General features: G+C 47.4%; 1 protein-coding gene across 4 annotated transcripts in view; it reads right to left on the bottom strand.

Annotated features, from left to right (window-relative positions):
- EPN2 (epsin 2) overlaps positions 1-27615 on the bottom strand; it is a 77837-nt gene that overhangs the window by 38423 nt on the left and 11799 nt on the right. For 2 of the 4 annotated variants that reach the window (XM_063112387.1, XM_063112389.1), the window contains exon 2: positions 4277-5041. In XM_063112387.1, coding sequence (XP_062968457.1) covers positions 4277-4871 — 595 coding nt within the window. In that variant the 5' untranslated portion in view covers positions 4872-5041. Of the gene's footprint in view, positions 1-2094; positions 2266-4276; positions 5064-27615 lie in introns of all 4 variants that reach the window. The other 2 variants (XM_063112390.1, XM_063112388.1) reach the window with 2 other exon arrangements.

The following is a 27615-nucleotide window of genomic DNA, read 5'->3' as shown; positions in this document are numbered from 1 at the left end:
AAAATGAGAGGCAGAATATGAGAGACGTCCAAGGTCAGGTCTACAGTTAAACACGGGAGCTGGGAGGAGAGAGGAGGCACCGGGAGGCTGACGAGGTATGGCACGTGGAAGAAAGTTCTCAACCACCACCACAATTACTACTGATCAGCATAACCGCAAAGGCACGAGAGGCCTTCTCGGTTAGGGCTGCTCTCATGGGAAGGGGGCCTCTCGGCAGCCCGCCTCCCCTGCAGGTCTGGGGTCCTCAGCATGCCCCTCTCAAAGGTCTCTCCTGAATCATGGCCTGCATGTCACAAGACCATTTTCTGAATAGCCAGTGCCATTCTGACTTCGCTGCTGGGCTTAAAGCTGGGGTGCTCCACACAGATCGGCCAGTGTGCGTACGTATGCGTATTAAGCACCTACCTTACACTCAACACTTTGTGAGTCACCAGGAAAGAAGAGAAAAGAAATATGGGACAGGGTACCACCCCCAACAGACCCCCTACCCCATGATAGGGAGGGTATGAGATGTGGAGAGGAAAGCACACACCAGACAGGAGAAGAATGAAATGCAACTCCATGTAACACTTGTCTGCCCGAAACTCTTCTGGGGCATGAGAAATTGTCAAAGAAAAAAAGAAAAACGTATTCATTTTTATCTTTTAATTCATCCCAGAGCTGAAGGAGAGGAGAAATCCACACTGGCTGTATACCATAATCAACTTGTCAGATTGGAGGGGGGTGGGGGAGTGTCCAAGCGGAGGGAAGGGCACAGGCAAAGCAGAGACTGGCTGCAGTGCAGGGCTATGCCAATGTCCCGGGAAAGCCAACCTGCCAGCAGGAGAGCTGGAGGGCCAGGTGAGCACAGAATGAACACCAAGACTCAACACAGACCTTGCCAGTTACTGAATGGATAGAACACAGGAAAAAACAAAGGGAGAGCTCCAGAGAGTTCTGTGGGGACCTGCCAGGAACAGCCCCTGAATGCCTGGAGGAGAAACGGGCATGGACCTCAAGTGCCTCTGGGTGACCCCTCCAAACACACTTGGACCATGTACAGTCTTCACAGTGCAAAGCTGGTCCTCCTTACGTTTCCTAACATCAGTTTAGAGAAGTCAAAATCCTGTGAAACTGTTACAGGAAGACAGGGGCACGAAGGAAAATATCTCAGAGCTACACATAGTGATCACACAAATACCTAAGTAAAACAGCTATAATATTAATGAGGCACGAACGAACAGTAACTTGTTTCCAGGGCTGAAGAACAGCTGGCTTCTTTATCAGGGAACTCCCACGAAAGCTCTCTGTCAGGGCCCCTTCTAGTAAGAGGAGAAGAGAACGGACAGCTTCCTTCTCCACAGCCGGTACCCCACTTGGCACTGAAAGCAGATTAGACTGAGAGCACTTTCTTGTAGGCAACAGTGAAAATCTGTTTCCAGTTTAACCTGAAACAGTTGTAGGCTCTGACCAGGATACATTATTAATTAGTCAAAACAGAAGCCCCATTTTTAGTTTCCCATTCAATTAGGTATCTACACACTGTGACCTAGAATTGACAGTACAGCTAACTCTCTGTTTACCATGGTAATGGGGATTTCAGAGGATACCAGTTAGTTGGGAAGGAAAAACAATCCCATTTTATGCTTGGCAAGGTACGTACTACTGCACTAAGGAAGATGGCTTCCACTGACCATCCTCTGAGAATCTTGGACTTGCCCACGGTTTAAATCACACATTTCCCGTCCAACAAGCCAAGTGGTCTGATCCACCACTACAGGGCACCCAGGCAGGCAGCAGAGCCCCCTTCAGTTTGTCAGGGTCTGTGGACATGGGGAGAGCATGGGCCATCACCCCATGCCTTAGCCACACAGCTGATCCCCTATTCAGCTGTTGGCAGAACTTTTAGCAAGTGACATGTGATGGCGTGAAGGGTAGCACAGCCAAGCCGCGGGCTCCTGGCAGAGAGGAAGCAGGGGACCTGGGTCTGCTGGAGGCTGGACCAACAGGCCCAGAAGGAGACAGGGAGAGAGTTGGCTGTACTGGCATGACAAGCACACCCCCAGCAAGCTGCCCAGCATGTCTAGGAAGGAGAAAAGCAAACCGCCGTCCCACCTCGGGCTGCACGGTCACAAGTGAGGCAGGGCTGGGACCAGTCACCATTTGGGCGGGAGGCTAGCCCCAGGTGCGGCAGGAAGGGGTGGCGCTGGCTCAGCGGCTGCAGCTCCTCACTCTGACCCAGCGGGGCCCCTGTGCGGTGCTGGGGGCACAGCGAGGCCTCAGGCGCTGTCGGGTAGGGACACATACACACACACAGAGAGAGACACGCCATTAGAGGATACGCAGCAGCCCCTGCAGGAGGTGTGGGCCAAGACCACTTTGTCCCTGTGGCCCACTGTGCTCGGAAGCTGTGAAAAGCCCACTGACCACATTCTGACCCAGAACATGCAGCTCAAGCTCAAGGTCTGAGGGAACCAGAAAACACCAGAGATGGGACCATGGCAGCATCATTTAGCCAGGAGGACTGCAGCTGGAGGCCCTGGGCTCCATGTGAGGACAAGGGGCCTGATGAAACAACCAGGCTCCTGCATCCCCACTGTCTCGCCCCTGCACCCAGAACATTCCACAAATTGCTCATGGAACGCAATGCTGTTTCAGCTCCTTGCGTTGTATCCTCTGGTTTCTTGAGAATGATGGCCATGAAACCGGCACACAAGCGAACAGCAGCTCCCCTGGGCCGTGCATCGCAACCACACAGCATGGGACCAACTCAATCCAAAGGGAGCCTTTCTGGGGGATGGCAAGATGGTCCTTAAGAAAAATAAAAGAATTTCACTTCTTAACAGGCAATCTTCATTTCCTGGTGCAACTTAACCCAGACGGAGACTTCTGGAGGTTAAGGTTAAACTGCTTTCAAGTGGTTTCATGAAACCACTTAAAACCTTTGCTTAAGCAGAGCTGTTCAAACTAAGGGGGAAATGACGATAAGTAGAAATGGGACAAGAAAATGCTACTCTGCTCCACACTTTATAACAATTTACAATTCCTAGAGGCAGAAAGTCCGACTTCAATATGCAAATCTCTCATTTGACACATTTCTCAAAATGCTGGTGGTGGTGGTACAACGTCAATTTGAAACCTGCAAAAGCAGGAAACATTTCTAAGTGGTTTGGTAACAGAACCACTGACTAAGCAAGGGCTGACAGGGGTTTGACTAACTATAAACAACTTCCTTTAATAATAAAGTTTTCTGTTATGATGACACAGTGTTACTGATTCCATAAAGAAAGAGTATAGGAATCTGCGCTTTTGTTTTTGCAGCCAGAAGATACAATTTCTGTATCACCCACCTCCATCCCTGCCCTACCCCTCACAGGCCACCAGGGCCACCTGTCTCTCTGAGTGTGGGGTCCACACTGTAGCCAGTATGGCAATATGAAGATGGAGGGGCTCCTGTTCTTGGGACCACTTTCAGTGAAGGGACAGTAAGCCAAAGTGGCTCTGAGACCCTGAACTCCACTTCTGTTGCCTGAAATCTCTTCTGAACATAGGGCAAAAACCCAAATTAATCCAACATGCAAAACTGGAACAAAGGCCAGCCCCGCCCAGTGCAGACACAGCCATGCAACCAAATCACCAAGAACTCTCACTTGCATGTTTGAAAAGAAGGCCTTGCTCATGCTAACAACCTATAGAGATTCTTTTGCATTTTTTCTCTCTTTAAGTGAGAGAGACATCCAATCCCTGCCCTCTGCGATGCTGAAGCAGAATAATACACTGAACCTTTCAAGAGACCTGCAGCACAGGCAGTAGAAAAACATTTAATCCAAGATTAAGGAAACAAGGCTATCAAGAAAGAGCATTCTTTTCCTCCTGGCTGCCACATAGAGTTGGGTCCCCCTATTTGTGCAGCAGGGGACCCCTTCACTGCCAGACCTCCTCCAAAGAGGAAGGAGGCGAGACCTGCGTCGATGCCCGCCTTCTCCCAAAGGCGGCAGGACTCAGGGAGCCCTGTCCAGATGTTCAGAATGAGACCTACAGAGCAGCAAAAGGCCTCAGAGAACCCTAAGCCAGGGCAGCCAAGGGACTGAAAGCCCCTTTGTAACTGCAACTCAGTCCAGACCAAGGGCATTGTTGTCCGAGCTGCCAAAAGCTAAGAACTGAGGACAAATTCAGACTCTGCAGAGGCCACCACTCCATCAGCCCAATGGCACCCACCCTACCTGCCACCCAGTGTTGCAGCATCTGCATGCTGTGCCTGCTCTGGCAAGGGCTGGGGAGCACTTCGATTACTCACAGCCATGGTAGGAGGCCGGTGACCCCCCTGCTTTGCCATACTCCTGCTCTGAGTAGCTGGTGGAGAGGTTGGGCTGGCTCGAGCCACGGCCAAAGGTGACCTGGTTGCTGCCCATGCCAGTGGCCACCTGGGCCATGCGCTCTTTGGTTTTGAGAGCCTGAGCCCTCTCAGCCTTCAGCCGCTCCTCATCCTTAAGGAGGGCCACCAGCTGCTTTGACTTCTCACGCACGTTGATGCCCTGGTCCTTGCCATCACGGTCGATGTACTGGAAGTCCTTCAGGGTCTGGATGGCGAAGATGTTCTCACGGCACTGCTGGGCCACCCGCTCGGAGCCTGTCTTGATGAGGTAGTCCAGCAGCGTCAACGCCTTGTACACGTGCCGCCAGTTTTTGCCGTGGTCGTTGAGCCGCTTCCACACCATGCTCATGATCTCAGAGAAGGCCACCACGTTGTAGGTCAGGTCGGCGATCTCAGTCATCAGAGAGCTGGATGGGCCCCATGGGTCATTGGAGGTGGCTTCCCGGACTTTGATTTCGGCCTCTGAGTAATTGTTCACAATGTTTTTCATCTGCCGTCTTATAGACGAAGTCGTCATTTTTATTTTCTTTGTTACAAATTTAAAGCCCTTCAAAGAGAGAAACTTTCCTGTCCTCAGTAAATCCACACCCTATGAAGGTTCAGTTTCCGTAATTGATTTGGAGCAAGATCCCTGAACAGTCATTTCCTCCTCTGGACCCTCAGATCTGAAAAGCTGTAAGACATGACCTGGAGAAAGAAAGAAAACAAACTGTATTGTGACGTGAGCTCCCATGAGGGTGGGAGGCTCTGGCCCAGACACGTCTGCAAACACAGGCACTGGGTATTACTGGGGACTGTGAGTGGGCAGACCCTGGCCTCCTCAGTATGAGACAGTCTGTGTTTCCTTCAGAACTAAGATAAGATCAACGTCACGAGTTAATAATGAATAAAACGTAAACTGAAGTTTAAACCCTTAGAAGAAAAGAAGTAAACATTATGGCTATTGGTCTATTTTCAGAAAGCTTCCACTGGAATGGCTACTTAGCGGGTTGCACTTTCACTGCCAGGCAGAAGCCAGCTATAGAAGAATCAAACGTTGGGGGAAGTTGATCCTGAAAGATTTAAAATTATGTGTGGGGCAAGAAAGCCTCTCATTTTAGGACTATCCCAACCCCAAAACTCCTGTCTACACCTTTAAAATTGCTAAACATTTGGCGTTGGTCCACTGTGCTCACTACACAGGGAAGTCTCCTTGAGAACCACTTTTCTCCTGACCCTCCTTGCTCAAAAAATTTATAAAGGGTCCTGACTGCTCTTCTAAAGCGAGGCTGACTTGGCTCCTCCACTTGGCTTTCCAAAGCCTCCATGTCTGGCCCAGGCTAACACAACCTTGAAACTAAATCTGGCTCTAGCCTGACCCCTCATTTCACAGAGCAGGAAATGGGGGCCCCGGCTGCACATCAACTGGCTCCAGACACATCCATCCCCCGTCTTCCTCCAGATAGAAACACTCACCTAGCTAGACTCAGGTCCTAGTATCTGCAACACTAGGCTCTGGTCCATGAGTGTGGGGACCCCCATCTGCCTCGTCACCAGTGAGCACCCAGCCCCAGCACTGTGCCTGGCACGGAGATAAATGCTGTTTAATAAATGGATGTCACAGATCAAGAGAGCCACAGTCTGGCAGTCTATAAAATGAAGAAACTAAGGCCCAGAGGACTCCAGGGACTACCAGAGACAGAGCAGTTAGGGCCTGAACAGAGAGCAAGTGGCTCTACCCACCCCACTAGTCCAGCCTGGCCCTGCTGGGCCCTGTGGGCAGGGCAGGCTGTCTCACTTAAGGCTCATGAAAACCCTCCCGGTAAGGACTATTCTTCCCATTGTACAGAAGAAGAACCTGAGGCCTGGAGACATGAGGTCAGCTGACTATGGTCACCCTGCTGGGACTTGCTTCCAGCACCCTTGCTCTAACCCTCCTCCCTTCACCTGCAGTGGCCCTTCTCTTCACCAGGCTACTGCACTGTTTCAGCCAGCTAAACAATGGACAGCTCCACCCCCCTCATTTAAAGTCTCAGGCAGGCAATGGGCACATCACAAAAAAAAAAAAAGTAAACAAAAAGTGTCAGGAGTGAGTAAAAGCCACAGGGAATGCAGTGATCACTCATCACACATATAGCCAAACAAATAAGAGGCAGACAGCTCAAATCACGTCAGTCTGGTGACAATCCATACATCTGCTCCACCTACGAGGCCTTCTCCCCACCCTCAAATATGCCAAGGATTCTGTCTCCATCTGAAGCCACAGAATGGGGCTTCATAGAAAGCAGGCACATTCTGCCTCTCCACCGATCTGGCCAGCTCTCATAAATCCTCTAAAGCCTTTCAGGGGACATGAGATAAAAACCTTTTCATGGTGACCTGTACATTTTATGTAATTAGGTTTTTCATTCATGATGCAACATTCACTGCTGGCAGAGATGGGATGGACCTCCCAGAGGAAAAATACTTTGATTTTGAGTGAGTATTTCCCAGCTTAAAGTGCAGAAACGTGTCAAAATCAGTAGAAATATTCAGACGCACTTAGTGCCCAGGGGCCCTATGATGTGCCAGGGACCAAAAGGGCAATACATTTGTCATCCCATTCACTGCACAGGGTGGAATTGGGTGGAGCTGGGCTGCACCACTGAAGAGAACCTTGGCCATCTCCTTCAGGGTCATGAGGCAGCCTCAGTTAAGCAGAAGAGCAAGTGGCCCCTGTAAAAAGGCCTCGAATGGTTGAGAATATCTTATGAAACAAAGAACACTTTTCCTAAGGGAGAAGTGATGTCCTTGGCTCCACTGCCTCTCCTCTAGTCCCTCCACCTTTGGGGGAGGAAGGTGGCAGAAAACCTCTAGACGGGCCCAGTGTCCTCCCAGGGAGGCTGGGGAGAGACTGTGAGGCCCAGCCAGGGCTCCCACTAAGCCTCCTAGGCCTTTGGTGGCAAAGAAAAGGCAGCAATTCCTGTGAATAAGGGACGGGGTGCCTCTGCCCTCCCAGACACAGCTGAGAAAGGAACTCCAAACAATTTAGAAACAGGGGCTTGTTGACCAAGGCAGGGACTTTCTTGCAAAAATATGTTAGTGGTCTCTTTGAAATATTTAGGCTCCAGGAAGAGGGAAAAAGCTAATAAAATATTTGTTATAGCCAGAAAAAATATAATAAAGCCTATATAATTTGCATGGTTTCCCACTATTTTCTTAAAGTTTATAGACAAGAGCAGCTTTTAGGACTGGTGGATGGTGCGAAGGGAGTGATCTGAAGATAAGAAATCCCTACCAGGAGAAAGGACACCAGAGGTGCCTCTGAGAAACCATTTTCCAGGCCATCTGGGCTACACACCCCACCCAAGCGAGGTACTGCAGACCGAAACTTCTGATTGCAACTGTGAAAGAGCTCACAAGGTGTGTGCCACACAGCAGGTCCTCAACAGTGCACAGAGCTCCACGCTGCTCTAGCTGAACACGTGAACCTCCGTGTACGCCTCAGACCCTGTTTTCCTATTTTAAACCTCTCCCCTCAACCTTGTCTGAGGCTGTAAACATTTAAATGTCTCCTCTGCCTGCAAACATCTGCCAGGAGTCCCTCCCAAGAGCAAGCCCCGAACACACACCACTCTCAAGGAAACATCCGTAATCCTTAGAACCTGAGTTTTACTTCATACTCTTTTGAATAGCTTGCATCCTCCACTTTCTGAACTTTCCTTCTCGATTTGCCAGTTATCTTCTGTTTCCAGCCTGCTGAGCCTGAACTAACACACATGCAAAAGCAACTAAGATCACTTGTTACCTTCTGGCTCCTCACTGAAACCTGAGGAAACGTGGTCAGTTCACTAACATCAATCATTTCTTAAGTACCTTCAGGCCAGATAGGGATGAGATGGGAGTGGGGGTGGGGAAGCAAAGAAACTGGACCCATCAACTGGCCTGGGGAAGTCATACTGTGGGCAATGCAGAACTTGTCAGGCCTTTCAAAAGGCCTTCAGAGCTTTGAGCTTCGGAGACTCCCTGTCAAAAGCCACAATCTATTCACCATGAAAGGGAACACACTCACTTTTCTACCGTTAGTTACCAGAACTAGGGGAGGTTCTTTAAGTCAAATAATACTCAATTTCCATCTTGGAAATGGAATTGATTGGTTTTACCTGTGCAATAAACATATCCCCTCATGAAGAAAAGAGTGCCTCAATCTTCCTTGGGGAACTGGCTAGGAGTAGGCCCCAGACTCAGGCCAGGCCAGAGCACCACAGTCCCCCAGCCCAGTGGCTAGCTCAGGGGCATGTGAACAATCCAGACTGGGACATTGGAGACCTCTCTGAATGGGCCCTGAAACTACCGGGAAACCAACAGGGTTGCTAAGCTGCTGGGAGCCACCACAGGGCCAGAGTTTACCTAAGTCTGAAGCAGAAACAGAAGAAAACATGGAGTAAGGAGAGTAAAGGCACAAGACACAACATCACATAGTTTGAACTTCTGTCTCCACCTGTGCCTGAAGCCATTTATCCCTCTGGCCTTCTCAGTTACATGAGAAGTCATCTGTAACCTACACCAATATGAGCTTTTGTCACTTGCAACAGCAAGCTCTGTGCAACAAGCACCTGAAAATCAGCAACAGCCAAACCACGAACAGGACCTCCAGTAGAAGTGCAGAGACACCAACCAGGCTCTCCTCAGCCATACCTGACCCACAACTGAGGAGGGGCTGCATGCACCCTTCCAGGGAGGCTTGGCACTCCCCATGAATGCAGCACCCCCAAAGTCTGGGATCATCTGTTTTTTTTGCAAAAATGACGTATGATGGAAACCAAAAAGTAACAGCTGGATCCCCATAAGTACAGGGTACAAGCTGGGAAAAAAATTCTGGCATACTTGAAAACACAACCAGAATTCAAATGACAGTAGAGACTGGAAAGACACTGAATGAAACAGCAAACAGAAAACTGAAAAAAAAAAAAAAAATCCAAGGCCAGCGTGATGCCCCTGGAGGCTAGAAGAATTCTATAAAAATGTGCTCCAAGGGGTTGCAGAGGTGGGTGAGGAAATTCCTTCCAAATCCAGAGATTGCAATCACAGGAAACAGAGGCTTTTTTGTGGTTTCAAGCATCCCAGGTGAGTCTGTGGTCAAAGCACACAGGTCTCTCTGCCACCAGAGCCATGTGCTGAGAAGATGCTCCCCCATCAGTGGAGGTCTACACCAAATCCCTAAGGAGATTCTCGGCAGTGGCTTTTCAGCTGCCACTACTGAAGATCAGGACCAGCTCTGAAACAGTAGCAACACCTGTCTCTCAACCCCCTCCCCAACCTCATGGTCATGGGTCATCAGTATAGACAATCCTAATCAATAAATATTACTGAATGAACTGATCTGAGCATCTGCACCTCAGATGGCAGCTCAAACTGTGCATGTCTGGCAGCTTTCTGTGACTTCAAATGTCCTTCACTATTCTAAAAGCAGATGATGAAGAAAGCTTGGGAAGGGGGTGCAGCCCACCCCTCCCACAGCATCACACGGTGTGGTCCACTGACGGCACCTATCAGAACCTCCTGGAAGTCTGCTCAAAAATCCAAAAACAGAATAATTGGGGGTTGATCTTAGGGGATACCATATCTTATCAAGCCCCACAGTGGTTTTTAGGCACACTGAAGGGAGTGCCACAGCACCCCTGCATGACATGTGACAACGTGAACGTGTGCAACATGCAGACCTCGGTTAGCCGGCTGCGTGTTCCTGTACGGCAGTCCATGAGTGAGGAAATGCTTCCACTTTCCTGCTAGGGAAAAGGGTACAACAATCACTACAAGGAGGCCCAGTCAGGGATAGCTGAGACCACAGCTCACATGACCAACCAAACAGGCACTCCAGAAGACAATGGTCCAGTTAGGACAATATGGACAGTGCCACATTCTTTTCAACAGTAATCATTTCAGCCTCAAGAGAAAGGACTATTATGACTCTGCCTCAGCCAAGCTAGCAATAACTTAAAGCCTAATAACTACTGCTCATGCAGAGGAGAGAAATAAAAAGGAAAAAAAATCCTTTATTTCCCTCACACCAGAAAAGCAGTGAGATTCAGCCAGAAAAGAAAGGTCTTCTTCACTAACGGAACATGGGCATCCATAGTCCAATGACTTCTTGTTGGTTAGAGAAATCAAATTTTATATCAGTATCCTAAAGGTAGGCTTAAATAAAATTTTACATTCACATGCTTAAAGGATTTCAAGAGAAAACAAACATTTAAGATTTGACTTCTAGATGACAGAGCTTCCAAGGAAGGAAGAACCCTGCAGGATGTCAGTGAACTCCCACGAGGAAGGAGACGTGAAGGGCGGGCTGCCTGGGAAGAACCAACCCCATGCTGGGCATCACCACGCCTGAGGTGCTAAGGAGGTCTTCCCATAGGGGGCCTTTGGAACAAGCACAGGAGAGCTCAAATTAGATGTCAGACAGCTTCCTGTGACTTTACATGTCTTTAATTTTTCTAAAAGCAGAAATCAAGTACCAAAAACATATACAAGGAATTTTATTTTTCTTTACCAATGTGCCCCAACCATTCGGTTGCTGGGAACAGCAGTCTGTGGGTGCAGACTGCAAGGGTGGTGAAACGCAGTCATTTAAAAAGACTGTGTGAAGCAAGGACAGGGTCAGGGACTGGGTTCTGGCTGTTCCTGCTGATCCAGGAAGCGAGGATGAGATGAGCTGCACCAAGCACCTGACAACCGCACAAAGGGGAGGCATAAACATGCCATAAAGGAAAACAAGAATCCTTCAATGCTCTCCTGCCTCTCTCCTACTCCTCAAAGTCATTTCACAAATGACCGATTGATGGATCACATTCTTAAAAAAGATCATGTCAAAAAGAAACAATGTGGTGTGGTAAAGAGAGCCCAGAATGGGAGACAGGAAACCAGGGACTACGTTCCAATGTGACCAGGATCCTCACTTCTGAAATGATGGGGTTAGACTAGATGCTTCCTCCAGACCCTCTGGTTCCAAAGGCCCCCATGCTGACAAATGGCTCGATTCCTGCCCTCTCAAAGGTGTCATGGGGAGACCAAGCTTCCGATCAGCCCCAGCACAAGCTAAGAGGCAGATATTTCTGTTGGCCTGTGGGGCTCCATCATAGGCAAAAGAGGTAGGGTTTTCCTTTGGCCTTTGGAAGTATGAAGAGCAGCCCTCAGAACCCTTCCCTCCTCCCAGGAGGGCAGCTATGACCCTGGTCAGAGACTGTCCATTTCTAACATGCTGAGTGACTCTGCCACTGGAGACTCTCACTGATGGGAGACAACTGGGCACCATGGAGCAGAAGCCTTTGATGGATTCACTCCCTCCTGCCCCACGGGACAGGCCAAGCTATGGATTACTATTTGATCAGTACTATTTTCCAGCTTTAGACATGTGGAAAAAATGCAGAACCACATGGGAAAATCTAGAATTCCCAAGATTTTGTTCTTAATTTAGACCTGGCTGGTGGCTGTGGTGGCGCTTAGTGCTGGGTTGTTGCCATCTACTGAGGAGCCAGGGAAAGTGTGGAAGTGAAAGGGGACCAGACCTGCATAGACACAGCAGAGACTTAACTCTTTCCTCACAGGGAGCTCCAGCTGCTTGCCAAGAGGGTGCCTGACAAGGAGCAGGTATTTTCACACCACAGAAGTGTAAGACTGTAGCCACAAGAAAAAGACCTAGCTTGCTCACCTTGCCTGTCAACCAACACTTCTGGAAGGTCACCCTGACTCTTCCTGCAGTGGCTGTGGAGGAACAAGGTGGATTTCTGTGGGCAGCTGAAGGAGGTGTGTGCATGGACTCCTGGTAGTGATGGCCAATGTCCGCTGAGCCTCGCCTGCTGGCCTTGGTCCCCACTCCCAGCAGCACTGGGGGGTGGGGGGTGAGCCAGAATCCCAGAGACCAGAGGACAGGCTCACCTCAGCAAAAACTCAAACGAGAAGCCAAATCCTCCTAAATCTGGGCCCTGGGGTACCCCAGTGAAGGGCAAGACCTGAAGGCTTTCTCTACCTGCCACCCACATGCAGCACTCTCTTTTCCAGTCACTCATCACTGAAGCAATATGCTGTCCCCTCAGAGAAGCCTGCACACCAAACCATCTCCTGCCTTGCGCTCTACCCACCTTCCTTCCCATGACTGCCACTGCACTGGCTCCTCCTCACTTACATTGCAGTTTAAACATTGCCTCTTCAGAAACCCCCAGGCGCTCTCTATGACATCGCTGGTTGTCCTTGGGGCAGAGTCCTCCTCTACCTGCTTGTCTCCTGCCCCTGCCCTACCTCTTTATGTGAGCAGGCCCAGCCAGCTCTTCACCACTGTCCAGAGCCCAGAACAGCGCGTGGCGCATGCAAGCACTCAGTGAACATCAACTGTGTGAATCACATAGAAACAAAAAATAAGAAACTTTTAAAAGTATCTGTCATCCCATTAACTCAGAGATTGCCAGAATTAACACCTTCAGGCTATTTCCCCAGTTCCTGTTTCTTTTAGGTCTCTATCTCTTGAGTTAAAAACAGCTGCTGTACTGTCTGGGAACAGTCACACCTCGTGCTTAACAAACGCTCACCACATGAACAAGTAGTGGCTGAAGCCTGGGTCCTGTGGGCGGGGACACCGAGGCAGCCAGGCAGCCCTCCTCACAGCCCGGGCTTAGCAGCCTGCCTTTCCAGCTGCGTGGCGTGAGACAAGGCAAGGAGCTCTTCTCATCCTCCATTTCCACACCTGTCAAATGGAGGCACGGACAGCTGCTGCTCAGGGCTGCTGTGAGGGCTGTCAAGAGCAAGACTGGCAAATAGGTGTCCAAACATCTGCTTCCCCTCCCCTGCCCTGCAAGGCTGCATATGTCTATAGGGATGTTTCTCAGCAGGTCCCTCAAGAGAACTCAGCAGGAGATGAAGCCCAAGGAGCATCTCCATGAGGGCATGTGGGGTGGAAATCACCTCCAGCGTGGTGGTATCATGCACAAGCTGCTCTTTCCAGACCATACACACAACCTGTTCAACACTGTCATCAGTCCTGCCTGCTCTTTTACAAGACAACTCTCAGGTGTGCTAATTCTTTGATACTAGCAACAGAATGGAATTGAAAGAGTAAAAGCAAACAGAAGCAGGTCTCTAAGTAGAAGCTAGTGAACACTCACTGGGCCCTTACCATATGCCAGGTTATATGGATGTTCTAAGCACTTCCCCTGGATCCACCCATTGAATCTTCATAACAATCCTATGGGAGAGTCATTCTTCAGATCCCCATTTTACAGAGGAGGAAATTGAGGCACAAAGAGATTAAGCAACTGGCCCAAGGCTGCACTATCAGCAAGTGGTAGGACCAGGATTTGATCCCAGGCCTCTGGCTTCCGGTCCCATCCTCTTAATCCCTGTTCTCATTCTTTCTGGCTTTAGAAAAATCCAGCACTCAAAGTCATAAGAACAATGGATTTTTCCTTGCTGAATCTGCAGACCCAGAAAGGCCCCTTCTGTCTAGATGTTTGAGACCAAAAGACAGCAGAGAAGCAACCATTTTCCCACCCTGTTCAGTGAGCCATGGCAGCTCCTTTCCTGGCCAGCTCACTAAGTCAAGCTGGCAGGAGCAAAGATGCTAGAGCTAGCAGGGCTAAAAAGACGCAGAGCTCCCCCACTGTGGATGCTGGGGCCCAGCATTGCTTAGTGCTGTGCCAGGGCCAGAACTGGCACTCCCAGCTGTTTCTAGTGCCCCCAGCAAAAGGAAAGAGGCCTTAATGCTCTTTAAAGAAAGCCTTACCTTGAAATGTGTGCAGCTGTGCAGACTGGCAATACAAATGGAATCTGTCAGGGTAGAAGTCTGAAATACCACCACAGAGACTCCAAAACTAATTTTAAAGATGTGTTTATTCAGAACTCACATCCTCAAGAAATGATGCCTCTTTAGCTATAACCGTGTCTTCCACTAAATCAGTCTCACTGACTTTAACAACCTGAGCAGTCTGCATTGTTCTGTTGAAATAGCTGTTGCCACCTGAAACACCACTCAGGAAAAAAAGGGTCTCTTAATGCTGAAAGGTAAACTTCCTTTTTTGGTTCAGAATAAAAATATTACTTTCCTATTTTCCTCCTCTGCTGGCGGCATTCCCAGAGTTTTATTTTCTCTGCAACACTGACTGGATACATCAGGGGGAAACGTTCCTTCCTAACTCTTAAATGTCAGTCTGCCCCAGAAGAGGCGTGGGCCAGCCCCAGTGTTTTCTTGCTACTCTTCTGTTTTCTTAAATGTTTTATTATGTACCATTGGGTACATAAGAGAATATGTGCAAACCACATGGAGGCACCAGCAAAATGAGCACCCTGATGACCCCAGGGTCCCTCAAGGCCTCCACAACTACAGCGTCCTCCTGGGGCTCCTTCCCTCCCCACCCTCTCCACCCCAGGGCAAACCAACCACTTCTGGGTTTTCAATCCCTTGCTTTTTTAAAAAGAAAACAATTGTATCACACACGCTGTAAAATTAAACGATATATGGTCTTCCCCAACTTGCTTGTGTCACTCAGTATGTTTCTGAGATTCATCCCTGCTGCTCTGTATACCTAGCCGCTCATCCACTTTCACTGCTGTATAATAGGTGATTATGTTAATATTTAACAATGTGCCTGCCCATGCTCCTGTCAATGGATATCTGGGATATTTCCAGATTTTTGCCATCATAAATAGTGCTGTTATGCACGTGTGTCTCCTGGGGCACATGTGCCAAGCTTTTCTAGAGCATGTTCCTAAGAGGAGAATTGCTCATTCATAGGGTATACAAATCTCTCTGTACCATATTTTTAAAAGATTTTTGCCATCTTATTTTATACCACCATTTTTTCATTTGCAATAAGATGTGTTAGTAGTTCAGTTGATACTAGACGTGACAGGCATTTTCATGTGCTCACTGTGTGTAAAGTGATATCAGTAGGCATAGGGGACTTAGGTAAGCACAAGATGTGGCTTCCAGTCTGGTTGGGGGACGACAACCCCAGAGGACAACAAAACTGGGTGCTCCAAGCAGCTCTTGAGAAGACGAGGACAGGGTACAGAATGTAAGTTCACCTGAGGTGATGCCATGAAGGAGGAGAGGGACGAGGGAGTGCGTCAGGGGAAGCAGGCCACTGTGGGCAGAGTGGGATCCCTCAAGGAGAGACACAGAACAGCACAGCGGGTGGGAATGCAGACCCTGCAGGGAGTGGGACAGGGTGAGGTTGCATCACCAGGGTCTCACTAGGCACACAAGAAATCTGCACTTGCCACTTTTAGTTATTCCCCTTCAAGATTTCTGCCATTTCCTCCAAATAATAATAACACCTGACACTTAAAGAATACTTGCCGTGTGCCAGGTGCACTCTTAGGAATTATCTCATTTAATCATTCCTATAAGCCATGCTACTGTTTGCTTGATATTCCTCTTTAAATTGATTTACTGTCAAATTCAAATACCCACTTACAACAGATATGAAATGCTATGGCATCTGGGGGGGGGTGTCTTTTTGTTTTTGTTTCGTTTTACTGAAATATAATTCATATAGCATAATATTCACCATTTTAAAGTGTACAATTCAGTGTTTTTTTTAGTACATTCACAATGTTGTGCAATTATCACTACTACCTAGTTCCAGAACATTTTCATCACCTCAAAGAGAAACCCCATATCCATTAGCAGTCACTATCCACTGCCCCCTTCCTCAGCCCCTGGCAATCACTAATCTCCTTCCGCTCTCTATGGATTTGCCTATTCTGGACATTTCTTACGAATGGAATCATACAGCAATGGCCTTTCGTAGCTGGCATTTTCACTTTGCATAATGTTTTAAAGTTTCATCAACGCTGAATTATATATCAGTGCCCCATTCCTTTTTATGGCTGAATAATTTTCCATTGTATATTCATACTACTTTTTATTCATCCATTCATCAGTTGATGGACATGTGGCTTGTTTCCAATTTTTTTGGCTATTATAAATAATGTTGATATGAACATCTGTGTACAAGTTTTTGCGTGAACGTATGTTTCCAGTTCTCCTGGGTATATACTGAGGAGTGTTAACTACATGTTTAACTTTTTGTGGAACTGCCAAAGTACCATTGCATTTTTAAGACAACTATTAAAACTAATAATATTCAACTGCATACCACTTAAAATTACTTGGTGAAATTCTGCTGAAAACAAAGCTACTGGAGTTAGTTTTTGTTTTGTTTGGGAGCAGGGAACTGATGTTGTCAGGACAGTGTTTCTGAAATCCTGATCAAGCAGCAAGGGGAGAGAGGACTGGGGTGGAGAGGAAAGGAAGAAGACAGGAAGAACACAAAGAAGCCACAACAAAAGCAATGAGAAGAAACCAGGGCTTGATCATCCCGGTACAGCAGGAGAAAGGGAAAGGGCAGAAAATGGACAGAAACACAGAGTGGAAGAATGAACCCTGACAACCAGTGTCGGTGGGCATGGGCTGGGAGGGCCAGGAGCAGCCAGGAGAACAGAGGCACCCTGAACAGAAAGTAAAGGTGGAGAGGTTTCAGGGGAAGCCAAGAGGCAGAATACTTAGTTTTATTTCAGATAAACACAGCTAGAGGTACTGGCAGCACAGGCAAGGAGAATGGAGACGACCAAGTGCAGGTGGAGCCTGGGACTGCACACAGGAGGGGTCTGGGGCCGGTGTGCTCACCTGGGAGGAGTAGGGAAAATGGAGACAAGGACACAAGTCAGGAGGAGGCAAGTGGACAGCAGTGAAGCCCAAGAAAGGGCCGGGGGCAGGACGGGGACACAGGAGAACCACCCGTGCCAGGGATGCAGAGAGCAGAGAGGACATGCTTTTGTGCTCTGTGCACAGCAGTGTGGGGCTGAAAGAATGGTGCCTTTTCCTACCGATGACCACGAGTGACCGTTCAGACACCCTTCTGGGGAACCATACGTAACCTCCCAGACCTTTCTGATCATTGGCACACACCTCTGCGGCACCCCACCTCTCCCTCCAGTCTCAGGACAAAACTGAACTGAACCCATAACCCCATTCTCCTTCCCTCTAGGGATCCTCTGCTACAGAGATCCACCACCTGCTACCCAGCTGACGAAGCCAGAGGCCTTGGAGCTTGCCTGGGCTTCCGGCTCTCACTCCGCCCTCCCTCCTTCCTCCCACGACCTCTGGGCTGCAGGCTCACAGGACACAGAAGCCTCGACTGTCTCCTCACTGCTGTATGCCGGCCTGGCTCGGTGCCTGGCACACATCTGCTGCAGGAAAGAATGACTCCGCAGAGCACCAAGCCCAACCCCACCTGCTCGCACACTCTTTCCTTCCCTCCCTCCCTCAGAGCTCCTAGATCCTCTCTACACCCTCACCAAACCTCCAAAGCAAGGACCCACAAATGCCCTTGCTGAATATAAAACAAGGCCTATCAATATTGGCATAGTCTTAAAATAACTCAGTAGAGTGGAAAGATCGCTGCTCTACCCACCACTTTTTAGTCACCTCCTCGAATCTCAGTTTCCTCACTTGTAAAATGGGAATAGCAGTGAGGATTAGCAAGATACTAGACATAAAGGAGCTGTATGAAACAAGGTTGAACTTTTTTATTACAGGTTCCCGTGTGTGCCCACTTGTGCCACATGCTGTTGATTGGCCCTCTTGGGCCCTGCTGGTCCCTTGACCACACCCCCTTCAAAAGAAAGCAAAATGCAGCAAGCTGACATCCCAACAGGAGGAGAATTTTGTCTATTTCACACTAAATTTAACAAGCATAAACAAACATCAGTTTGCATACCATGTAAATATTTTTAATTCTTAAAAAATTAGAAGTATGCCATCAAATGTCAAAACACAAAAACCAAAAGGAAATTAAAGTTATTTTCCTTTTGGCTTTATCTCCATTAGCCAAATGCTTTTGTTCAAACAGTGTTTATACTGCCATTGTCCTGCTTTGTTTAGAAAAATAATAATAGAGAGGCGCCCTTCCAGCACTGACAACTGAGTGTGTGCAGATCTGCCCAACTGCTCCTGTGTCCAGAAAATGCTCTACTTCAGAAACTTGTGTCAAGAAGCCCAGAAAGAACTACTTACTTGCCCTCAGAATATGCACTGGCCACATCAGTGCCAGCAACCTCCCTCCTTGCTCCAGCCATCCCTCCTCCTTCAGCCACCATGTGGAAAACCAGGCCATGAGAACAGGGCTATCCTTCAGTACACTCATGCTTCCTGAGGAAAACATGAACCCAAGGCTCAGGAAGGCTGGGCCTAGTCACTCAGTGACCACAGGCTCAGCTGCTGCTGGTCAAATGCACCAAGATGACAGCCGTGATTTACTGAGAGCCTATGATGTGCAGGCACCGACCCAGGGGTCTCACGGCAGCGATCTGCTGCAATTACACAAGGGAGGCATTTTACAAGTGAAGCAAGAGGGTAAGTGACTCAGCCACAGAGCTGGGACGAGGCTCTGTGCTTTCTCTACTGAGCCACCACCCCCCTGTGAAAGCCAGAAGAGCCAACCCTAAACCTCAGTGCAGTCCAGCACAACTTCCACATCACTGCCCTTCTCCACTACAGTGTCATCACACCCATCTAAGATGCTCCTCAGAAGGTGTGAGGTTTTCCCACCAACCAGCTTTCAAGGTCGACGACCCATTATCATTTCTATCCCGGAACTTCCACCTCACTAATGAACCCTTCCCAGAGGGATAGTGCCTGTCCACACTGAACCACTTTCTCGGGTCCCAGAAATGCCCATTTCTCTTCTCTTCTGTAATACTGTTTGTGCTCACCAATATTTCCAGTTCACCTCCTTCTGGGGCTATGACAGAACTGCATTTTCCTACCCCCTCTGAAGTGAGTCCTGGCAAAGGATGATAAAATGAGATAGAAGTAATCTGTCACCCTCTGTCAAACACCGCAAAAGGCAAGTGCCATCCTCCACATTCCCTTCCCTGTGGTGGTGACAGTGGTGCCTCTGTATCTACATGTCCACACACAGACCTGTGCACCATGTTCACAGCTGCCTTACTCATGACAGCCCATGACTGGAGACAATTTCTTCCATCAACAGATGAATGTATAAACAAAATGTGGTCTATCCACACAATGAAATATTATTCAACCTGAAAAAGGAACGAAGCACTGACACATGCTACGACATGAATGAATCTTGAAAATATGATGCTGAGTGAAAGAAGCCAGACACAAAAAGCCACATATCATATGATTCCATTTATATGAAAAATCCAGATTAAGCAAGCCCATAGAGACAGAAAACAGATTGATAGTTACCAGGAGCTAGGGAACAGCAGGAGGGCGAAGGACTGCTTAATGGTTATGGTATTTCTCTTTGGGGTGATGAAATGTTCTAAAATAAGATCATGCTAATGGTTGCACAAACCTAGGTATACTAAAAATTACTGAATTGTTTATACTAAAAACTGTATACTTCAAATGATTGAACTTTATTACGTGGTACATAAATTACATATCAATAAAACTATTAATAGAAAAAAAACACCGTCATCATGTTGGGTCCATAAATGACCTTGACAAGCAAAGTCCCCTGACCCTACACTCTGGAAACACAGCATGAGGGAGCAACAGGCCTCTGCTGCGTCTGGCCACTGAGCTGGGAGGGGCTGGCTGTTCTCACGACATCATGGAGCCCATCTTGATATGACTCCAACATATCCACATTATCATATGTTCATGTTGGAAACATGTCTGTGACCAATTAACTTAAAATCCTGGAAGGAAGCCAAGGCTGTGGTTCTGTCCCATTCTGGGACCAGACTTTGTCCCTGGGCCATAGTCCGAATCTTCAAACACAAGGAGATGGGGCAGGGGAAGGAGAGGAATGGAGTTAAAGAATCTGGCTGGCTTAGAATAATTCCTAGCCTGAAAAAATATTTACAACTTATAATGCCATGATACAATGAACTTACAGAAACTGAGAAATAATAACCCAGGAGAAAAAAGGGAAAAGGACGTCCACAGAAAAATATAAACAGTCCTTCAACATATGACATGATCAGCTCACACTTCAGAAAAACCGAAATTAAAACTACACTTAGATACTATTTACACCTGTCAGGCTGGCAAAAATCCAAATGTTTGACTACACCTTCTGTTGGCAAAGCTGGAAGGAGTACAACATGCAACAAGCCCTGTGGAGCGCAATGGGGCAAAATCTGCCAAAACTACAAATGCGTTTCCCCTCTGATCCAGCAATGTCCCTGTGGGCAAAGACCCCATGGGACCTCCTACACAAGCAGGAAATGGTGCACATGGAAGAGAACTGATTAAAGGTGTGTTATGAAACAGCATGTTGGAACCAGCCCAGATGCTTTTCTTTAGAGGATAAGATACAGGAAAAAAAAAAAAAAGGTGGGGGGAGGGTGGGGACAACATTTCAATACCACACAACTGAAGAAGAGAATGGCAATGATTCTGCATGGACTGATATGGAAAATCTCTAAGATATACCGGTAAGTGAAAAAAAGCAAAGAATAGAACAGTGTACATAGTATGCTATCTTTTATTTAATAAAAATGGAGAAATAAGAATATACATCTGTGTTTGACTGTACTTGCTAAAAGAAACACTAGAAGGGTATTCAGATTACTAAAAGTGGTTATCGGGAGAAGGCACAGCACAGATGAGATCAGGAGTAAAGGGCAAAATTTCTCAAAGTATATTTAATATCTTTTCATTTTAGAACTATGTGAATGTATTGCCTATTCAAAAGAGCATTTTATTTAAAATTAAAAAAAAAAAAGTCAAAGTCTTTGGCCAACAGGTCTCAGGCGCCAATGCCAAGAACAACCGAGGAGTGAACACTAGCCCAGGTTCATCCGTGTCCCTCTGCTGTCAACCTATAGGCGAGCCAGGCATTGCCAACTGTGAAGCTGAAGGGCAGGGACCCCAGACTGTCTCTTCCTTTCTGCAACTCCCCTCCAGGCCATTCCAGCTTCACACCTTCATGGCTTCCCCTGCTGTCCATGCCCCGTCCAACCCACTGTCCACTCTGGTCTGAGCTTTCTCTCTCTCTCGGCAGTCTCCCATGGGCTGCCTACAGCATCATGCACAAACCCCCACCCAAGGTGGCCCTGTGCAGGTCTGTGTCCCTCCCATCAAAAGTTGGCAGAGGAGACCACAAGAAGCTCCCAATATCCACCAAGCAGCAGGTACTTCCAGCACAGTGCTGGGACATGCAGATCAGACACAGCCCCTGTCTGCAAAGAGCTCAAGTGACACAGTCTACAGGGAGCAGAGGAAACAGATGATAACCCTGCAATGGGAGTCTAAAGGCAACAATACTGTCAGGCGTGGAGCATGCAAGGGGATGGACAAGACAGGTGAGCAACTGGCAAAGTGTGTTCCAAGAAAAACGAGGAAAAGCACGTAAAGAGAGAAGAGCAGCCAGAGGTAAGGCCAGAAGGGGAGGGAAGACCACCAGCTAGAGCAGGATGGGGCCTGAATGCCACAACAGAAAGACTGGCCCGCTCCTCCAAGCATTCAGGTGTGAGGAGTTGCTATCTCAAGGCCCATCTGTGAACACACGCCCATCTACCTTACTCCAGGCAACCCTGGCCTTTCCCCTGGAACCAGCAAGCCTGGCCTTCATTAAATCAGGGAAGAGGGAGCATGCAAAAGAGGAAAAACAAAAGGCCCCGGCCCTCAAAGTGAAGAGATTTCATTTGTAAATTTCCGTCCGAAATGACCCAACTTCGAAAGATGCCAGATCAACAAGGTGCTCCTCTCACACTGGACAAACACAAGCAAAACCATGTTTCCACATCACCTACTGAAAGGAGAAAGACCCTAGGCTGTCTGATTCCAAATTGTATTTCCATGGGCCTCAAAGGGCAGTTAAAAAAAAAAATCTCAAATTTCCCAGAGCTTGATTCAGCAGCCATTCAGTGTGTTACAGAATGAGTTCTTTCTTTTAAGGAATATAACATTTGAGGGCTGGCCTGTGGCTCACTTGGAAGATTGTGGTGCTGATGACACCAAGGCCACGGGTTTGGATCCCTATATAGGGATGGCCGGTTCGCTCACTTGGGAGAGCGTGGTGCTGACACCAACCAAGTCAAGGGTTAAGATCCCATTACCAGTCATCCTTTAAAAAAAAAAAAAAAAAGGAATATAACATTTGTTTCCCCTTTCCAAGTTTTAAACCGATTTTTTCTTCCAAATAAAACAAAAAATGCTTCACAGTAGCCTTTAAACGTCTATCAAAAGGATTTCTTAAATATCCACCATTTGGTAGTGTAATGTAGCAACACAAATGCAAACCTGGCAAGTCTGCATTAAGCCACGTGTGGAGGCCAGGCCCTGAGCCAGACACATCGTACACAGGGTACTGGTTGCCTTGTGGGAAGACCAACTTTTTTCCACTGGGGTTGGCTCTGACCAGCCAGGTATGCCTCGCACCACTGTGGGAAACCAGGGACCTTTCCCAGCATGGAGGATCTGCTCACAGGGACTCACAAACCACCTCTGACTGCCTGCATGCGTCGATGTCAAGGGCCCCCAGAAGGAAACTAGACATTGGCATGTATCACAGGTCACCCCGAAGTGACCTGGTCAACCTACAGCCTGGACCAGCTTTCTGGGTTGTATCAGAATTAGCTGTTGAGTCTCAGGAAAACACACTTCCTGAGGAATTGGCATGTTTTCTCTTCTGGAGATTCCAGAAAAGAGAAGCAATAAACTGTGTGGGAAGAACATGCTGACATCCATTACCAACTTCTCATCATTAACCAAACCCCACTCCACCAAAGGGAAAGAGACACTCAGAAACAAGACAGCTTCCAGCTAGATTGCTGCTCTCACCTGGAATGGAAAGGCTTGAAAGACACAGAACCAAAGCATGTCAGCACTGGAAAGGACTTGGATACCATGCAGTCCTACTCTCATTTATACCACAGCTGGGGAAACTGAGGCCTAGAGCACATTAAGTGGCTTTGTCTAGGGAGCCGGTCTGCCCCACTCTGGAAGCCTCTGGTTCCAGAGTGCTAGAAGTCTCTGGTTCCATCGTCCAGCCCTGAAATCATCTTCCCTGCCAAACTGGTTCCTCTTCCACACTCCCTGCCTAAGCAACAGCACCAGCAGCCAGCCAGGTCAGTGTTTATTCTTCCTCCCTCACCCACATCCAACCAGTTAACATGCCCTATCAGTCCAGCAAAGCCTCTCCCCTACCAGATATTTCCCTCCTGGTCTCCTGAAGCCTCTGGGGGGCTGCAGACCCCTACCACCAAGAGCATGGGAGCAGAGGAGCAACAGCTTCCTTTAGTAGATGACAATCAAAGGAGGCAGCTGACCTCCTCCCAGCATGGCCAGTCAATGAACAGCTCTGGGCCACACAGGCCATGAAGACCCCTGGGTACTAAACACGCACACACGCAGGCACGCGCGAGAGAAAATAAACCAAAACATTAACAGTGATTACAATGACAAAGCTATACGTCCTTCCTGCTTATTCATACTTTCCAAATTTTCTCTGATGACCATTAAAACAGGCATCCTAAATAATCTCCCCAGGATCTAGTACAAAAAAGAAAATCAGTCTGGGGGCCGGCCCCGTGGCTCACTCAGGAGAGTGCAGCGCTGGTAGCACCGAGGCCACAGGTTCGGATCCTATATAGGGATGGCCAGTGCGCTCACTGGCTGTGTGGTGCGGACCACACCGTGCCGGAGGGTTGCGATCCCCTTCCCGGTCAGAAAAATAGAAAATCAGTCTGGAAATACCATATTGTTTTGACAGGACTGACTTTAACATTTTTTTTGGAAATGATTCCAGGTGGTGGAAAAGGGAAAAAAAGATAGCAAGATTTTTGTTAAAGAACTAAATGAAAACAAGCTAGGTGTTTAGGCAGGGGTTGGGAATTAGGAGTTTAACTTATTTAAAGAAACATGTTTGAAGAAAGACAAATGTTAAAGTCTGCCCAACACACTGCAGTCAAGTCACATAGTAATTTCTGTGCTACTTGCCATTTTCTTCTACAAAGAAAATATATTCTTTTAAATCAAGAAAGAATCTGTTTTCTTTCATAATTTCTTGTCTCCTTTAAAGCAGGGAGAGTGGGACTTTTTCTTTTCTGAAGTGTAGGAAGGGTCAGATTAGTAGCAAAGACCATGTTTTCAATGTTCTCTTTATACACTGGTTCTTCTCTACAATTACATTCTATAGCAAAATTGAGCATAAACTAGGCTCCAAGTATGAGACTTGTGTCCTGAATGGCCCAGAAGACCTTGTTACAAAGCCATACCACCACCAGACAGGCCCAAGACCCTCAGAGCTAAATCTGGGGTCACTCCTACCCACTCTGGTCCAGGAGTTGAGTCTCCTGTGGTTCTGGACAAGGAGAGAAGCCCCTCTGAGCTCTCCCACTGGGTGCTATTGGCAGGAAAACCACTGGAAGCTACATAATCCTCTTTACTTGGCTTCTCTGAGCTCATACCTCTGCCCTCTGGTTCAGCTATTCTCCCAGACTCTACCCTGTTTGTCTATTTATCCCTGCTTTTTTGCTAAAAAGATGTGAAATGCCCTAAAGCAGCAGTTCTCAACCCTAGCCACATATTCACATCTTCGGGGAGATTTGGAAACATACTTATGCTCAGGCCCAATCCCAGAACAATTAAAACAGAAGGGAGTGAGGGCAGAGCAGTGGCGCACTAAAAACAACAACAAAAAAATCTCCAGGTGATGCTGCTTAAAGTACAGCCGAAGGTGAGAATCACAGGCACAGAGAAATCCAGAGAACATAATGAAAAGCAATGAATGACAACACCCAGGCAACAGGGAAATGGGAAAGAAGACCAAAGAAAAAACAAACAAACAAAAAAACCCCCCAAAATGGGGCCGGAAAGCAAGGCTAGAACCCAAAGTGCAGGCCACACTATAGCTGGGACAAATCACTAGCTCTGAACTGAGCTTCCTGGTGGCCAAAGCAAAGAAGATTCAAACTATCCACAAGATCAAAATAAACCAGATTCACAGATGGGTCTTCTTTTCCTGGAACCTGAGAGGAACACCTCCCGCATGCCCTTCACAAGGAGACATACAGCATGATGCAGTGGAGTACCTTCCCCAACACCATGACCACAGCCACCAAAGACGTGGCACAAGGTCACTTCTTACCACACCTCTCAAAGCACAGCTCCACAGAAGCAGCCCTTGATGCGGGTGCCCACCCGCCAGCACTTGGTTATTCACTAAGGGCTGCCTGCTGATGCCCAGCTGGAAGCAAACTCCTGACCAAAACCAACGCCCTGCATATAAACACACTACCAAATCCGCTTCATTTCCATGCTGACAACAATGTACGCAAACTGCCATCCTGAGCTCCAGTGCACTGCCACGAAAACACAAGCAGAAAACAGAGGCACAGACTCTTCGACTATTTTACTGAGGTATATAAATAAAGGTACTGACTCAGTATCCAAGAAAACAAACTCTTCTATCAACAGCTCTCATGAAAACACCAAAAACACAAGTCTGTCCCCATAACTCAGGAGTAGAGCAAAGTCCCAGAGACTGCTGAGCATTTTCCTCCACGGCAGTGCTCAGAAAGGCCAGCCACCCTCACACCTGCAGCTGTGACCTCTCAAGCCTAAGAAAGGTATTGTTTGTCCATCAGACTAGCTGCCTGTTAAGCAGGTCTACCGATCAACAAAAATAAACAAAAAAAATCAGAAGGGGCCTCTGCGTCCCTTATGTACTGTTATACATAGCATACTTCTCTGTCAAGTATATTATACTTCAGTAATAAGTTCTCTTTAAGTGTGTTTGTTGAAATAAATGGAGTCAAGAGCAAATCATCTCCTGCCCTCTATGTGACAATGTGCTTTCTGACCCACACATCACATCCCCACATTTCAAATCAAGCAATGACGAGTTAAAGTAGCAAATGTTCACAATAGTCAAAGGTGGAAACAACCCAAAACCCCACAATCAGATGAAAAACAAACTGTGGTATATTCACACAATGAAACAGTAATCAGCCACAGAAAGCAGGGAAATGCTGATGCAAACTACCACATGGACAAACCTGGAAAGTATGCCAGGTGAAAGACGCCACAACAGCCAGAGCGTGTGATTCCGTTCATACGAAATGTCCACATTAGGCAAATCCAGAGTCAGAAAGTAGGTTAGTGGTTGCCAGCGCTGGGGGAGGGGTTAGTGGGGAGTGACTGCTCAATGCGTGTAGGTTTTTTATCAGAAATGAAAAAGCTGAAAAAAGTTGATGAAGAAGTTCTGAAACTAGATAGTGCAGATGGTTACACAACATTGGGAATGTATCAAATGACACTGAATCGTTCATTTAAAAATGGTCACAATGGTAAATTTTATGTTATGTAAATTTTATGGTAAATTTTATGTTTTTACAATAAAAAATTAAAACAGCAAAACTTGGGGCCAGCGGCTCACTCGGGAGAGTGCAGTGCTGATAACACCAAGGCCACGGGTTCAGATCCTATATAGGGATGGCCGGTTTGCTCACTGGCTGAGCATGGTGCTGACAACACCAAGCCAAGGGTTGAGATCCCCTTACCGGTCATCTTTTTAAAAATAAATAAATAAAATAAAATAGCAAAACTTTCATTATTTTGTCCTAATAGAACTGCTAATAAAATTCAACCTAAATCAAGATTTTCTGTAAAGATGATCATTATTCCACAACTGAAAAAAATCAGCTACAAACACAGAGTATATGAAAATCAGAATTAGGAGGGCCAGTGGTCAATCTTCACTTAAAAATAAGTCTGCAGAGAGTCCATATCTGTGACAGATACATACCAACGCAAGAATCAATAATGTGAAGTCTGAAGTTCGCTTTAAAATAATCCAAGGGGAGGAAGGAAGCCTAGATTAAAACTGTTAAAGCCGAGTGATAGGGGTTTCACTAAACTATTCTATTTCTATGTTTTAAATCCTCCACAATGAAACATTTTTTTTGTTTTTAAGCAAGTTTCCAAAGATCTTTGCATGCTGGATAATACTGTATAGTAAAAGAACTGGCTGCCCTTAGCTGTCAAACTCCTGTGGCTCAACCAGACACCCTCTACCCTGGGCCCAACAACACGAGGTCACTGGCTCCAGGCCTCTCCACAGGAGGCCGCGCAAAGAGCCCCTTGGGAAATAACCAGAGCCCCAGTTCAGACTGCCAGGCAGCAGTGCAGGGAGGGGTTTGGTCCCCCACACTGCCAACCAATGACATCCAGGCCTCCGAGATGCCTGCTCAAAATTCAGGTATCAGCTAGGGTCCATGCAATGTCTGAAACAAGGGGGATCTTTCACCAAAATGCCTTTAAC

Source organism: Cynocephalus volans, chromosome 10, assembly GCF_027409185.1.
Source record: "Cynocephalus volans isolate mCynVol1 chromosome 10, mCynVol1.pri, whole genome shotgun sequence".
Taxonomy (NCBI): domain Eukaryota; kingdom Metazoa; phylum Chordata; class Mammalia; order Dermoptera; family Cynocephalidae; genus Cynocephalus; species Cynocephalus volans.
This window is presented reverse-complemented; position numbering and strand designations above follow the sequence as displayed.